The sequence below is a fragment of the Palaemon carinicauda genome, chromosome 18 (genome assembly GCF_036898095.1).
Source record: "Palaemon carinicauda isolate YSFRI2023 chromosome 18, ASM3689809v2, whole genome shotgun sequence".
In the NCBI taxonomy this organism is placed as follows: Eukaryota; Metazoa; Arthropoda; class Malacostraca; order Decapoda; family Palaemonidae; genus Palaemon; species Palaemon carinicauda.
Genome location: NC_090742.1, coordinates 41,001,123 through 41,016,245, shown reverse-complemented (window position 1 = coordinate 41,016,245; position 15,123 = coordinate 41,001,123). Strand labels below are relative to the sequence as shown.

Below are 15,123 nucleotides of genomic sequence, written 5' to 3'. Positions count from 1 at the left end.
AATTAAACACATGACAACATGTATAAGGTTAAAATTTCTTTGATTTAATGAGAAGAATTCCTGGGAGGGGCTATTCTTGTTTGTCAGGTCAGTTGTTTACCAAGGGCGGCCAATGTTTAATTAACCTGGAAAGTCATGTGACACTAAAGTTACTCTTAGTGATTTACATTTTTTTTTCTGTACGGCCATTCTACTTTCTAAAGAGTTATTTTAAAATGAATAACGGCAATTATTCATTTGCCTAACTGTATTACAGCCTCAAAGGGTAGAAAGTTGACCATTTCCTTGTGAAACCAGAGATAGGTTAGTTCATCCAATCTACGGTAGATCTTTGCTTGTGCATATTGACATACAGATCTAACTGCTAGTTGTGTGTTAAACGACAGCAGTTATATCATAAGTCCTTTTCAAATGGGCTTAGTTTAGAATTCAGTTGGGGCATTTTGTGAACAACAGTAACGTAAGAAGGTCTCTTTTAACATACTGTAGATGGTGTTGAAATTATATTTTTGTTTAATATGTACCACTGCTATAGTACACTTATTACCCAATGTTACCAGTTTAGCAAGTCACGTAGGATAGATTGCCTTAAAGCCTGCTGCACACATTCAATATTTTTTAGATGAACAAATCACGATTAGAGTTTGATGTGTTTCCGTGATAGTTCATTGTGAAACCATGACAGCTGATTTGTAGTTCATATGGATAAATTCTGGGCGCGGCCTGCTGAATCTGGTATTAGTTGCAGCCTCACTGGACGTCCTGAATTTTTGGTGTATTCATAAAAAAATGAGTGGTTTGTAATCTCTTCCACAACACTATCCTGCCGACTGTATAGGTATATCCTGACTCATTATCGTTATGGGTGCAATCTGCGACAAAGGGTCAGTACGTTTGCATCACTGAATAGCTAAGAATTAATTACGCTGTCGGAATACGGTCCGGATAATCGTAATTTTACCATGGCGGGCAAAAAGGACCATCATTCTAAAATCGTTAATGCTTCCATAACATTGTTGAAACATTTCCTTCTCCGCCGTAGGTTACTCTTGATATTCTGTCCAGTCAGACCCAGAATTGTATCCTATTTCCCTGAATCCATCAAAATACCATGTCCTAGCACATTCTGAGCATGAATCTTGCATGTGTGCAGCAGGCTTAAATAAGATTTTGGTATAGCCATGCAATTTCTGTATCAATGCTAAAGGGATCCACTCGCCTGCTGAAAAATAATGAGACTCCCTGATTTAAGTTGGGATTTGTCCTTGTAATTGATAATGTAACATAAACCATATTTGTTCCTACACAACTTCAAATCATTGTTCTTTAATAGATGTATACATTCAGTGAAGCTGGAATAGCCATTGAATTTTGACAAGGTAGTTATAACTTTCGGTGGGTGAACCCCACCCACCTATCATTCGGCAAAACTAGCCATTTTGATTGTTTGCTCTTCAAATCTTTGATGTGGTAATAATTTTATTTCTCTTTTCAGAGTAAATGGATAAGTGTGCAGACTTGGAGCTATCTCTGGTAAACTTGGTAAAATGGGTCTGATTTATATCGAAGCCTGCAGTTGACTCCCATCATTGTAGGAGACATGACTTTTTGCAGTCATCCCTTGTGATGAGTGCAGGTTATGGTGTACTCTGTAATGGTTGGAGGTTGTTCAAGAAGAAGAAAAATGCAAAGAATGGCACTTTGGTATCAGCGTTGGAGATGCCAAAACTGATGCCGAAGAAACTTGCCCCTTTTCTTTTGGGGTTGATCAGCCTGGTGCGTCTTTCCTCTAAAGCCCCTATTACACATATCCGGTTTCCTATGGCGCCGTCGATCGCGACGCTATCATATGTTCAAACCGGAGCGTGTGATAGCAAATCGGCCGTATGAACACTCACCTACGGCCGGCCGGATGAGCTTTTGCCTGTACTAAAGTTGCCCGTATGGCCGTCGTACTTCAGGACTGAGGACTTAGCGTGTAATTGCTCACCGTATGGTTGAAAGATGCTCATGTGGACTCATTGCTTCTCTCATGCAAGTGTCCTTTTTTTCTATTAAAGGTGATACCTGACTTAAGAGTTCCAAATATGTATCGTGATCTATTCTCATGTAGTTAAACCAGTCATCTTTTTCTAGTGCTAGTTCCTTCATTAAGTTAACATGAGAGTATTTTTGTCGTTTACGCAGCCATTGTTTGGACCAAATCTTCCTTTTTTCTTGTTTTCACCGTCAAGTAGCACGCTAGAGCAATAGGAACGAGATTGTCGTCGAAAGAAGACATGTCACTCCTCCACCACAAACAGTGCCACACTGACCCACTTGCCTCCGGCCGTTCAAATACGTGTAATAGCTCTAGCAGTAGGCCAGAATTTTCCTACGGCGCTGTAGGCCAGGTTGGCCATAGGAAACCTGATACGTGTAATAGGGGCTTAAGGTTGTGTCTTCTGGAGGAATTTGTATGGGGGATGAGACCTCATCTCGCCCTCAGGGTAATCACTAAGGTAAGCAAAAGTATCGCTATCCCTTCGTGAAGGTAATATTCATCCTCCTTTTCCTTGAGGGTCTCGTGTGACTGTACAGACCAACAACGATAACCCTAACCTAAGGTAGCTGTGGCATTCCTTAGGCATTGCTGGTGCTCTGTCAGGGCAAAAGGTTTTGACATTTTTGGGTTCTGATGTTTCCCCTACTTTGTCTACCCCATCATCTCACCAGCTGAACAGATGTGGGAGAACATGGCACCAGTTAATATGGTTTCTTTCTCTGTGGGAGAGTCGTCGTATTCCTTGCTCTGCCTCATCTTCATCTGATTCCTCGGAAGAAGAAGAAATCCTTGAAGTCCATGAAGACCAATCAACATGGGTGTCTTGAGAGAGCTAGTATGGTATCAAGAACCAACCCAGACAAGGAATGTTACCCGGTACGTGATACAGAGGCTTACGCTGTTGCTACAGGTATGCTTGGTCTTGTACCAAATGTAGTATGCGCATTTTCATTGAGGATGAAGGGCGATTTGCTTTTCCTCTCCTGTCTCCTGGATGCTCGAGGTACACCTCCTGGGGTTGGACTACTTTTCCTTCCTATGAAGAGAGATCCTCCCCAGGTGGTGGGTTGCCCTCCCTTCCGAGGGAGAATTTCCCGTCATCTCTTCACATCGACGCCCATTGCTAGTTGCTGTTTCTTCGCCCAAGACTACGCTCCCCCTTGCCGAGTTGACTTCTGTGAGGGGCAGAGAAAAGTCTGAGGCAAGTCTCTCCAGCGAATGTTCTTAAAGACACCTCTCTGGAGGCGTGCTGCTGCTGATCCTCCTGCCCCTTCGGGGGTTCGTCACCGTGGTTTATGACTCCACCGTTCCCGACCTTCGCTTGGTTCTTCGGACTCGCCCGCTCGTCAACGAACTCCGGTTTGTGACTCACCTTCGAGGTCTTGTTCCCGAGCCTCTTCCGGGGATGCTTGTCCTTCCAAAGGGCACATCTCGTCTCCAGATCATCGTTCATCTGTTTTCCGACCAGCTGTTCCGACCTATTACAGCTCGTCTTTCTCCAGTCTCGCTGATCGCTGGCCACCAGTGCGCTTATAGCAATTGTCATCTTGCTGATCATCAGCTCGCCAATCTCCTGCCAATTGCCAGCTCGCCGATTGCCAGCGCGCCAATTGCCACCTCGCCGATTGCCACTTCGCTGATCGCTAGCTCACCGCTCGCCTACTCGTCAGTGAACCCCTGTTCATGACGCACGACGATGTCTCGTTCGCAAGCTCCTCCTGAGGATGTTTGCCCTTCCAAAGGGCACATCATGTCTGCAGATCATCGTTCGGCTGTTCGCTGACCAGCTGTTCGACCTACTGCAGCTCGTCTTTCTGGTAGCTCCAGTCTCACCGATCGCAAGCTCAACGATCACTGATCGTTAGCTCGACAATCTCTGATTATCAGCTCGCCGATCGTTAGCTCTCCGATCGCGATCGTTAGCTCTCCGATCGCGATCGTTAGCTCTCCGATCGCGATCGTTAGCCCTCCGATCGCGATCGTTAGCTCTCCGATCGCGATGATTAGCTCTCTGATCGCAATCGTTAGCTCTCCGTTCGCCGATCGTTAGCTCTCCGATCGCGATCGTTAGCTCTCCGATCGCGATCGTTAGCTCTCCGATCGCGATCATTGCTCTCCGTTCGCCGATCGTTAGCTCTCCTATAGCAATCATTAGCTCTCTGATCGCAATCGTTAGCTCTCTGTTCGCCGATCGTTAGCTCTCCGATCGCTAGCTCTCCGATTGCTAGCTCGCCAATCGCTAGATTGCCGATCACCAATTGCTAGTTCATCTTTTACCAATGGCTAATCGTCAGCTTGCTAATCGCTAGCTCACCGATAGCTAGATCGCCAATTGCTATCTCGTCTTTCTCCGATCGTTGACCACCAGTCTTGCCGATTGCTAGTTCTCTGATCGTCGATTGTTAGCTCGCCAATCGCTGATTGCCAACTTGGTAATCACTGATTGCTAGCTTTCCGATCGCTAGCTCACCGATCACCAATCGCTAGCGTGCCAACCACTGATCGCTAGCACTCCGAGCACCGATCGCTAGCATGCCAATCAGCGCGTACTAGCTCGTCTTTCACTGATAGCCAGTTGTCATCCTGCTGATCGCTAACTCGCCGATTGCTACCTCGTCTTTCGCCAATCGTCGACCTCCAGTCTCGCCAATTGCTGATTCCCAGCTCATCGATAGCCAATTGTCAACTTGCTGATCGCTAGCTTGCTGATCCCTGATAGTCAGCTATTGCTAGCTCACCAATCGTTAGCTCGCCGATCTCCGATAGTCAGCTATTGCTTGCTCACCAATTGATAGCTTGCCGATCCCCGATAGCTATTGCTTGCTCGTCAATCGCTAGCTTGCCGATCCCCAATAATTAGCTATAACTAGCTCACCAGTCGCTAGCTCGCCGATCGCCGTTCACTGATTGTTAGCTTAAAACTCTGATGGTTGAACCTTACTCTAACCATCTGTTTGTAGATCACCAGCACCACGAGTGCCTCTCAAAGCTCCTAGAGCTGATCGCCAATCATTGGCTGCTCGCCGATCACCAACTAGTCACTTCACTTCTCTTCACTTCCACTCCCAGGTAGGCTTTCAGCCTGTCAGTGGAATCAGTTGTCTTCTCCACTCAATTCTGTTTTCAAAAATTCCCTCTCTTCTCAGCTGTTCAATTGTTGGCATGTTGTTCTTTGTCAAAATCTCTTCAATTCCATCCCTCCAGTGTTTACGTGGTCTACCTCTTGATCTCCTCCCACCAGGTGTCCAGTCCCATCTCTTCCTTGCAATTCTATTTCCATCCATTCTCATTAAATGTCCCAGCCATCTCAGCTGTCCCTTCTCAATCTTGTTCAACATAGGAGATACCCCAACCATCCTTCTAAAATCTACATTTCTTATTCTATCTCTTGTTTTGTGCATTATTGTTCTCAGGATTTTCATCTCTGAAGCTTGGACTCTGCTGCTGTCTTTGATGGTCATTGTCCAGGTCTCTGATCCATATGTCATGATTGGTGTTAGTAATCTTTCAAATATGGTTTTCTTTACTTCTATAGGTACGTATGCATCTCTCACAATTGGATAGAGTGCTCCACAGCATTTATTATATTTCTTTATTCGTTCAGTAATTTCTTCTTTGTTCTTATAGCCGTTGTCTGTAAACATACACCCTAAATACTTGAATGCGTTGGTGTCCTTAATTACCGTATTTCTTATCATGATGTTCGTTGGAGCTTGTTGTTTGTTGATTGTTAATATTTCTGTTTTATTAATGTTCATCTTCAGTCCAGCTTCTGTTAAACAATCGTTCAAGGCTATCAATGCTCTTTCTAGTTCCTCCTGATCATATGTCCAGAAAGCAATATCATCAGAAAAAATCATAATGTCTCCCGAGATATTTATTCTTTCCTTAAAACTTCTTATAATTACATCTATATGCAATGAACAAGAGTGGGGAAAGAACGCTTCCCTGCTTAACACCTTTTGTTACTCTAAACCAATTTTCATTCTTGTATCCAGTCCTTACATTATTCATACATGGTTCGTACGTGCTCTTTATTGCAGCTCCCAATCTACCGTCGAGTCCATAAACCTCTCCCAAGCACCTCCACAATTTGTTCCTAGGTACCGAGTCAAATGCCTTTTCCAAATCAATACAGTAAATGCTATATACAGTGGCCTATTGTATTCCCATGATTTTTCAATAACAAGCCTCAAGACGAATATGAGATCTGATGTACTTCTGTCTTTTCTGTATCCATGCTGTTCTTCGCCTAGCTGAGGTTCAATGATGTGTCGCGCCCTTTTTTCTAAAATCCTCTCATAAAGTTTTGCTGCATGACATATGAGCGTTATACCTCTATAATTTTCGCATTTGCCTGAATCACCTTTACCTTTATAAAAGGGTACAGAAATATGTTTTCCCCAGTCCTCAGTAACCATGCTCTCTAACCAGAATGACAAGGTTAGGTCATATAATATCTGCTTTGCTAGGTCCCCTCCCTCTTTGAATAACTCAATTGGTATATTATCATACCCTGGGCTTTTCCCATTTTTCATCTCTTTCAAAGCATTTTCAAACTCATGATAAGTAACCACATCCTCCCTATTTTCTCTGTCAAATTGAAAGATATATTCTTCTGCATTTTCTTCTGTAGTTACATTTAGTAACCTATTGAAATAAGTAGTCCATTTTTCATTAAGTTCTGTAGCCGTGCCAATAATGTTTCCATTTTTCATCCTTTATATTATATTGTTTTCTATTATCTTTCCTGTATGATTTTGCAACTGCAAAGATCATCATCTTATTTTTCTTGAGATCATCCCTCAATTCGCCTCCTAGTTTAATCCATGCATTTATCCGTGATCTTCTCTTAATCTCTTCTGATTGATTCCTAGAAGATACATATTCTTCTCTAGTCTGTTGGTTCCTTTCTTTCATCCACTTCCTGTGCATTTTGTTCTTCATCTTTATTGCACCTTTTACTTCGTCATTCCACCAAATTGTACGCCTTTTCCTAGTACCTCCAACAAACCTACAGCCAAGTTCCTTCTCCCCTACATCCAAGGCAATCTCCTTCAGTCCCTTCCAATCCCGCTGCTCCAGGTGTTGCAACCTCTCTGTAAACTTGTTTTGAAATCTCATTTTGATATCTGGGTCTTTCAAGGATTCTGTTTTTATCATTTTTCTCTTCTCTGTTTTCTCTCTTCTTATGGGAGGAATGTAAATTTTTCCTATGACTAGTCTATGATCTGAATCAAGGGAGACTCCTGGCAATACTTTAACATTTTTTACAAGCCTCTTATCTGATATAACGACATAATCAATTACTGATTTTTGATCAAACTGCCCTGTGGTTTGATTCCATCTATATCTAGTCATTGAACCATATTGCTGTTCCTCAGCTTATCCGATAATCCGCCGGCTCACCTATTTTGTGGCGCTCCGATCGTCGGCCTACTCATTGATTGTCAGCCTACCTTGGCAGCTCAACGGTTGCAAGGTTAACAATCGTTGATCACTCTGTCGATCGCCGATTGTCTGCTCGTGCTTTTGCCAGTCGTCGGTCTCCAGCTCATCGATCTCCGATCACCAATAGGCATCTCGCTGATCGCCTTTCGCCTGTGACCTCAAACTCTTCTCAGTCCTGTCGTTCGCCAGCCTTACGGCCCTCATCAGACCAACTCTCCTCGTCACCTGCTTGTCAACGAACTCCGGTTCAAGACTCTCTAGCTAGTTGAAACCACCCGGTTGTTCATCCTTTAATGAACCGTCAGCACATGACCATTCGCCATTCTACAATGGTTACCCACTCGCGGACTTATCGAGTGGTTCGCCATTCACCTCGGGCTGTTCGATCCTCGCTCACCAACTGAACAGGCAGCCTTTCTCTGCTTGTAAGTCACCTTCTCCAGCTTACAGATTGCTGATTTACTGATCACTTACAGCTCTCCATTCACCGGTAGTTCACCGCTCAAACTCACTAGTCACCCTCTGCCTGTCATTTCCCAGTAGATCGGAAAGTAAACGACACCCTCCTCGCAGTTCCCCATCACGCCGATTCTTTTATAACAAGTGATAGTCCCCATCAGCAGCTTGTCGACAGTTGACTACTCGCGAGCACTTTCCAACTGTACAGTCGCCACAATAACCAGCCCTTGACCATTATCAATGTTTGCCAGAACGACGCTGTTCTAGGGAACAGCATCACCCCCATCAGGGCGCAAGGTAAGATCAAGCGTTACCTTACCCACTTCATCAGTTAAAGCTGAGTTCTCTCCCAGGATAGAGTCTTTACACAGGGTATCGTGTCCTGTTCACTTATTTCTCCCTCCACGGGTCAAGACCCCAGCGTCAACGAGCTTCTATGCGAAGGGATCCGCAGAGCTGGCCCTTTGGGCCGATGTCCAAACCATGTTGGAGAAGGTTGGACAACCAGTAAGACTACAGGTCTTCATGTGCGCGCTGGACCTGAAGGATGCATACTTCCAGATCCCAAACCATCCATCTTCATGGAAGTATTGGAGATTCAGGGTAGACAACAGGAAATACCAGTTCAGGGCACTGTGCTCCTGTCTTTCCACAGCACCCCAAGTCTTCACCAGAGTGTTTGCCCTAGTATCATCCTGGGCTCACAGGATCGGCATCCATCTCCTCTGTTATCTGTACGACTGGCTGATCCTAGCAGACTTGGTGGCAACCCTTCTTCAGCACCGAGACAAACTTCTGAGGTTTTGCCAAGGTCTGGGGATCATGGTAAACTTCGAGAAGTCTTCCCTGCTTCCAACTCAGAAGACTGGTATACCTAAGAATGATTTTAGACACCAATCTCCACAAAACCTTACCATCAAAAGACAGGATAATGAGGCTGAGAAAGGTTGCAAGACTTTCTCGAGACGAAAAGAACTTCCAGCCCAGAAGTGGCTATGTCTCCTCGGACACCTATCATCCCTGGCCTGTCTAGTTTCCATCGACTGCCTCAGGATTCGATCTCTCCAGTGGCAGCCTGAGTCCCATTGGAATCAGACCTTCGATTCCCCGGACATTTTGATCCCCATGGGACCAGAGGAACGGACGGACCTCAAGTGGTGGGTGGCAGATAAGAATCTGCGAAGGGGTGTAGATCTTCTCGTCTTCCCCCCGGACTTGATGCTGTGTTTAGATACAACAAAGGAAGGAGTGGGGAGAGGGCAACGTGCTGCACCACACGACCTCAGGCCTCTGGCCAGAGTCCAAAATGTACCTCCACATAAATCTCTTAGAGATGAAGGCTGTCTTTCTGGTCCTTCAACAGTCCCCTCAGTTCCTGGGAGGCCACTCGGGTGGTGATGAGCGACAACACCACATGGCTCACAGCAAGCAAGGAGGTAATTGTTTGCACCCCCTATCCCATCTAGCAGTAGAGATACTGAGATGGGCCAAAGTCTGCTTGTTACCACTATTAGCTTGCTTAATTTCAGGCTAGAGGAATGTGCTTGCCAACAATCTGAGCAGAGCATCTCAGATAATGTGTACTAAATGGTCTTTGGATCACTTAGTAGCCTACAAAGTCCTGGCTTTGTGGGGTTCTCCAGCCGTGGATCTGTTCGCAACTCCCCTGAACTTCAGGCTCCTGCTGCTCCCCAGTCTCAGACTCCAAGGCTCTCTGGCAAGATGCATTCAAACAACAGTGAGGACAACGACGACGTTTACGCCTTTCCCCCGTTCTGTCTGATGAGAAGGGTACTTAACAAGGCCAGAACATCAGTTAACTTCTTAAAGACTCTCATAGCTCTGTTATGGCATCATGTGGAATGGTTTCTGGACCTTCTGCAGCTCCTGACTGAGCCTCCAAGAGAACTCCCTCCACAACACGATCTACTCAGACAACCACACGTCGACATCTACCACAAAGCTGTAGTTTCGCTACGACTGCACACCTGAAGACTACTCAGCATTTTCTCACTCGGAGAGGGTTTTCGTGAGTTGCGAAGAGGATGTCTGGATACCTGCGGAAATCCTCAGCAGCAGTCTACCAGGCAAAGTAGAACGTCTTCTGTTGTTGGTGTCATGGAAAGGGTATCTCTCCACTCGATGCCACTATATCAGCAATAGCGAAATTCCTCGGATATATGCTTGAGGAAAGACTCCTTTCAGTTTCGGGAGTGAAAGGGAATCACTCAGCCTTGAGCCTCGCCTTCAAACTGAAAGGAAGGGACATCTAATCGCTAGATCTTTCCTTACTCATACGGACTTACGAACTTACGAACTTACCTGTCCTCTGTCTGAAGTAAGATCTCCCCCTCGCAACATGGTTTGAGTTCTCCGATGTTTAAAGAGGCCACCCTACGAACCAGTACACCGGGCAACAGATCTCCACCTGGCTTTGGAAACAGTGTTCCTACTCACTTTGACCTTGGCCAAACAGGTCAGTGAACTTCATGGTCTCTCATACAGCATCGCCCATTCAAGGGGAGGGGGAGAGGTTACGTTCAGCTTTGTCCCTTAGTTTGTTGCCAAGACTCAGAATCCAGGGGTGACGGATCCTAGATTCGACCCATTCTGGATAACGAGTCGCCGCTCTGTAACTGAAGATCCAGATCATCTGTTACTGCGCCCAGGGAGGCGTTTGAGGCTCTACCTCAAGAAAACAGCAACAGCCAACCCCCGGGTGCCTTCGCTAGTCGTCAGCTCCGGGAGAGACAAGAGGAAGATCGCCAAAAACACGATGTCGGGCATAGCTATGTCCCTGGCCTTCAAAAGAGATTACTCTGTGACTCAGGTTCTACAAGCAAGGATGTGAAAGCGCCAGGCGCCTTTCACAGCCCATTAGCCTACCTACAAGACATGACCTACAGGAGCTCGATATGATCTCTATCGGTCCTGTGGTGGCTGCACAACAACTGGTTGAATACCTCAAGCTCCTTATTGGACAAGTAGCAGAAGGTTGAGGGCACTGTTACCCGGTTTTAGTGTGCGTGAATGAAAAGGAATGACTGGCTCTCTTTCTTTTTTTCACCCTCCCCTCTCATGGGGAAAGCAGCAGCCTGGGTTCTCTGCACAAGCTGACATCAACCACTGCATGTAAACCATGCTCCCTTGTGTACCTAGTATAGTGTCAATACTGTTGCATCCCCATGCCCTGGCTAGGTTGCATTTTAAAAGCCTTGGTTACAACAGCTTTTCCTACAAAGACTCAGAATAACTTTTACCTTGACAGTCACACTACTTATCTGAACGCACAGCTTGCTTTGGCCGCAGACCTTGTGTCGCAAGGTTTAGAGAGGTGTTAGGGACTACTTATTTTTGGTATTAACCTATTCAAAATGATTGGCAGGGACATCCACCCTCCTCATGGGAGAGTCACCCCTAATTAATAGCTTAGGTTTGTATTCTGGTTACGGAACAATAGACAAATTCGGAGGTCTTATTAATACAAACCTTTAGGTATTTATACAAACTTACCTGCTGATCCTGTTCCCCTTGAAGTCCTACTTCCAAGCAAAGTGAGTTCAGTCACAGGTGTGTGAATGGGTGGGGTAGCGAGCTACCTCCCCACTGACTAGCGGATGGGTAGTTAACCCTCGCTAAATTTTAATAGCTCGTCCTTTCAGCTTTGCCAAAAGTAATACGCCGAATAAATAGGTAAAGGTTTGTATCGTTAGGAAAAATACAAATTACCTTCGGATTTGTCATCCTTACTGAGGACATGTACTTGTGCAGTGCATCGTCACGGCTTTTGGTACCATGCTCTGTGCTCTTTAGAGGCTAAAGCATGCAGTACTTGTCAGTCTCTGAGGGGACGAGATCTAGAGACAGTTCTGTCTCTGGAAGGGAGCCCAATCGCTGATTGGTCAACCCTTCAACTTTTTCAGGGTATTGCTGTGATTCTGTGCTCAGTCTAGCTTGTGAATAATTTGGGAATAAGCAGCTGTCTATTGAGGAACGTATTGAGACCCCATTTGTGATGGGATGAGGTGCCGCCGCAAAAGCGAAGAACCCATAGACCGTCTTTGTTCATCAACGTCCTTTCACTCATTTGTGTGTAGAGTACTGTTCAACAACCTCGGTTTGGCTACCGTGGTACATGTGAAAGTGTTAGGATTACCTCCATTGATCGGCTCTTTGGTGCCCCTTAAGGGTCTAATGTCACGCCTGAGTTGCTATAGTTGGAGCTTGCTCATAGAGCTTTTGGTAGGGTTAGTTCCCAGATCTCTGATGAGGTGAATTTTCTTCGCTTTAGCCTATCAGACAAGATCCTGCCTCATGTACTATCTCCTTTTACCTGTGGAGAGAGTCAAGTATGAGAGCATCTCGTTCTCAGCACTTGAGTATGCTGCCTTGGAAGCCTCTTCCATGGCCATCCTGTAAGTGACCTCCCTGGACAAACCATTGGTCCAGGCCAGTCTCCTACTTTACCACAACACAGGATTTGGTAAATCATGAGATATAGATTAACTACAGAACACGAACTTAGGTCTTCAGGTGTGAAGTCTGTGGCTATCGTGGCTCACCAGTTAGTGAATCAGCTTGCCAACTGGATCCTTAGGAGGAGAAATGCTGTCGCCTCCCACTTAAAGGCCGCTCATGAATGACAGAGGCAAGGAACAGTGACATTGCCCTATTGAGTAGGACAGTACCCTAGAGACTGACCATGTATACATATGATTAGCACCAAAGCCCCCTCTCCACCCAAACTAGGACCAAGGAGGGTTAGGCAGTGACTATGGATGACTCAGCAGATAGATCTATAGGCTCTCCCAAACCCCCCATCCTTAGCTCACAAGAATGGTGAGGTTGCAGCGACCAAAGAAATTAGCGAGTTTGAGCGAGACTCGAACCCCAGTCTGGCGTTCACCAGTCAGGGACGTTACCTCGCCGGTCACCACAACCCAGGAGATTTAGGGAAGAGTGGTCTTAGTACCTGTGGAACACCCCCATGTTGGAGACTGTGGTCATGACTCTCTTTTTTCATTGTTAGTCACATTTAAGAGCCCAGGTCCTTCAAAGGCAATAATGATAAGAATTCCAAACTGCACCACATCTTGCAGATCATCACTGAAAAAACTCCAGTGACCTCCAGCACCTTCCTCCTCTAAGAAAGGCAAGGACAATGTTCCACCTTTTCACCCCCAGTCTGGCCAGTCCAGGCAGTGGTATAGAGGTAGGAAGGGGACACTGAAGTTGACTGTCCCCTCCTCCAGCTGCAGCACATTGGGGAACCTGTCAAGCCTTGTGGTAGGCTAACGTGCCAGCGACACAGAGAAGAGCAAGGGTTGGTGGAAATTCTTCCGGACTGCTACTACCTACAGTACCTTTTGTCAACTCTCGCCCGACCCTCACTTATTCACCATTGAATAGAAGAACATGCTCGAAGTTGTCTGATTCTATTCTTCCTGCTGTTACAATCGATTTTTCCTGGTGTTAAGTCAACTGGTGCCTGAAGGAGTACAGTATTTGCAAAATGTAGCCCGGTTTATGGTTTGGTGGGGATGGCCCTGCTGGCCTGACCACCCCGTTCTTGATTGTCTCGTCTTGCCTCCATGCAGCTTCCGCTCCCTTCAGTCTTCTCAGTGTGGTTCCTGTTAACGTGCATATGCCCCATATGTCCTCTCTCACTTGCGCTGAAGGTACAGGTATTTGAATTCATGCTTTCTCTGTATGTACAGTGAGATACAGGAATTCTTGGCGCACCTCTCTCTGAGGAAGTGCATCCTGTCACCCTTACTGTGCTGCGAGTTCCTGTGTGTATCCCATCCACCACTTTTGCCCTCTCTCCCCTATGCTATCTGTTTGGTTACTCGCTGCTTAGTAATGTTGAGATAGTGCAATTCATTAGAGAGAGGCGTGCCAGGAATTTCTGTGTCCAACTGTACCTGCGACATCTAGATGCTCAGGTCGTTAGAAGTTCAACAGGAGTCATCATTTCTGCTCCTATACAGGACCAGGTGCTCAGACATTTCCCGGGAAAACTAAACTCTTGTAGTTTGATTCATAGAGACTCCCTCCCCTCCTTCCTTTCCAGGCCTAAGATTAAAAGTAAGTGTCTACCTAACTGATGGGTGGGCAGGGCTAGCTTTTCACCTCCAGTAGCTGTAACTACTGTACCTCATTAAAATTTGAACGGCCCTTTCAGTTTTGCTTAAGACATACATACTCCTATTAAAGGACACCTGTTTATATACAATAGTTAAGAAAAATACAAATTACTTTTAATATTTTGGATTTTTTAATGCATGCAGAGTACTTACAGTATAAGATTATGGAATACAGTATCAGCTCTATTGATATTGCATTAGGATACTGTAGTTATCATATTCTAAAATCCAGCTTTTCTCTTACAGTTTTTTTTATTGTCATGATGGGTGACGGGGAGTATGAGCCTCTCGCTGATCGCCCTTTGTTTGGCGTTGGAGAAAGTCGACCAAGGGTAGGTTGGAAATTGCTTATATACTGTACAATAATTTGTAATTATGTGTTGCTCTATAAATACAAACCATTGTCATTTAATAGCAGTATGATCTCTCTCTCTCTCTCTCTCTCTCTCTCTCTCTCTCTCTCTCTCTCTCTCTCTCTCTCTCATGTTATGTATGCTTGAATAATTTTATATTAGAAGAATTGTTATTTCATTGAAGGAAAATAAGAAAATTAGAATTTGTATAGAATTATCAGTATATTCCTTATTTGTCAACGAAAAAATGTACTCTTAAAAATAAATCGTTTTATTAAAATTACCATCACATGATTATTTGAAATTTGTTCAGTTATAATTATCTCAAAATTTTATATGGTAATATGAGGCACATGGCTAAAAAGGAAATTCATTTTATCCTATGGTTCCCCTAGCTCGTAAATCACTCAGAGCTGTCAACCTATACTTGCAGCTATGATATGAACTCTCTTTTTTTTTCTTTTGATGACTGAGGAATAATTAAAAAATTGCTGTGGACTGGAAATTATGGTGGGACATATTTCTAGTTATTATCCTATGTTATGTTTAAAGAGGTTTATTATGTAAAAATGAAGTTTTCATATCAAGAAATAAGAGAGATAGAGGAAAAACATTCTTTATAAAAGAAACAAAATGATGCATACTGTATCTGACTTATGGCCAGGTGTCA

General features: G+C 44.9%; 1 protein-coding gene across 2 annotated transcripts in view; it reads left to right on the top strand.

Moving 5' to 3' along the window:
• Positions 1–15,123, top strand: part of LOC137657796 (transmembrane protein 243-like) — a 103,188-nt gene that overhangs the window by 136 nt on the left and 87,929 nt on the right. Inside the window, exons 1-2 of one of the 2 annotated variants that reach the window (XM_068392319.1) lie at positions 1–87; positions 14,347–14,432. The exon at positions 1–87 is cut by the window's left edge and continues 134 nt beyond it. In XM_068392319.1, the coding sequence (XP_068248420.1) occupies positions 48–87; positions 14,347–14,432 (126 nt within the window). In that variant the 5' untranslated portion in view covers positions 1–47. The remainder of the gene's footprint in view (positions 88–14,346; positions 14,433–15,123) is intronic. The other variant, XM_068392320.1, reaches the window with a different exon arrangement.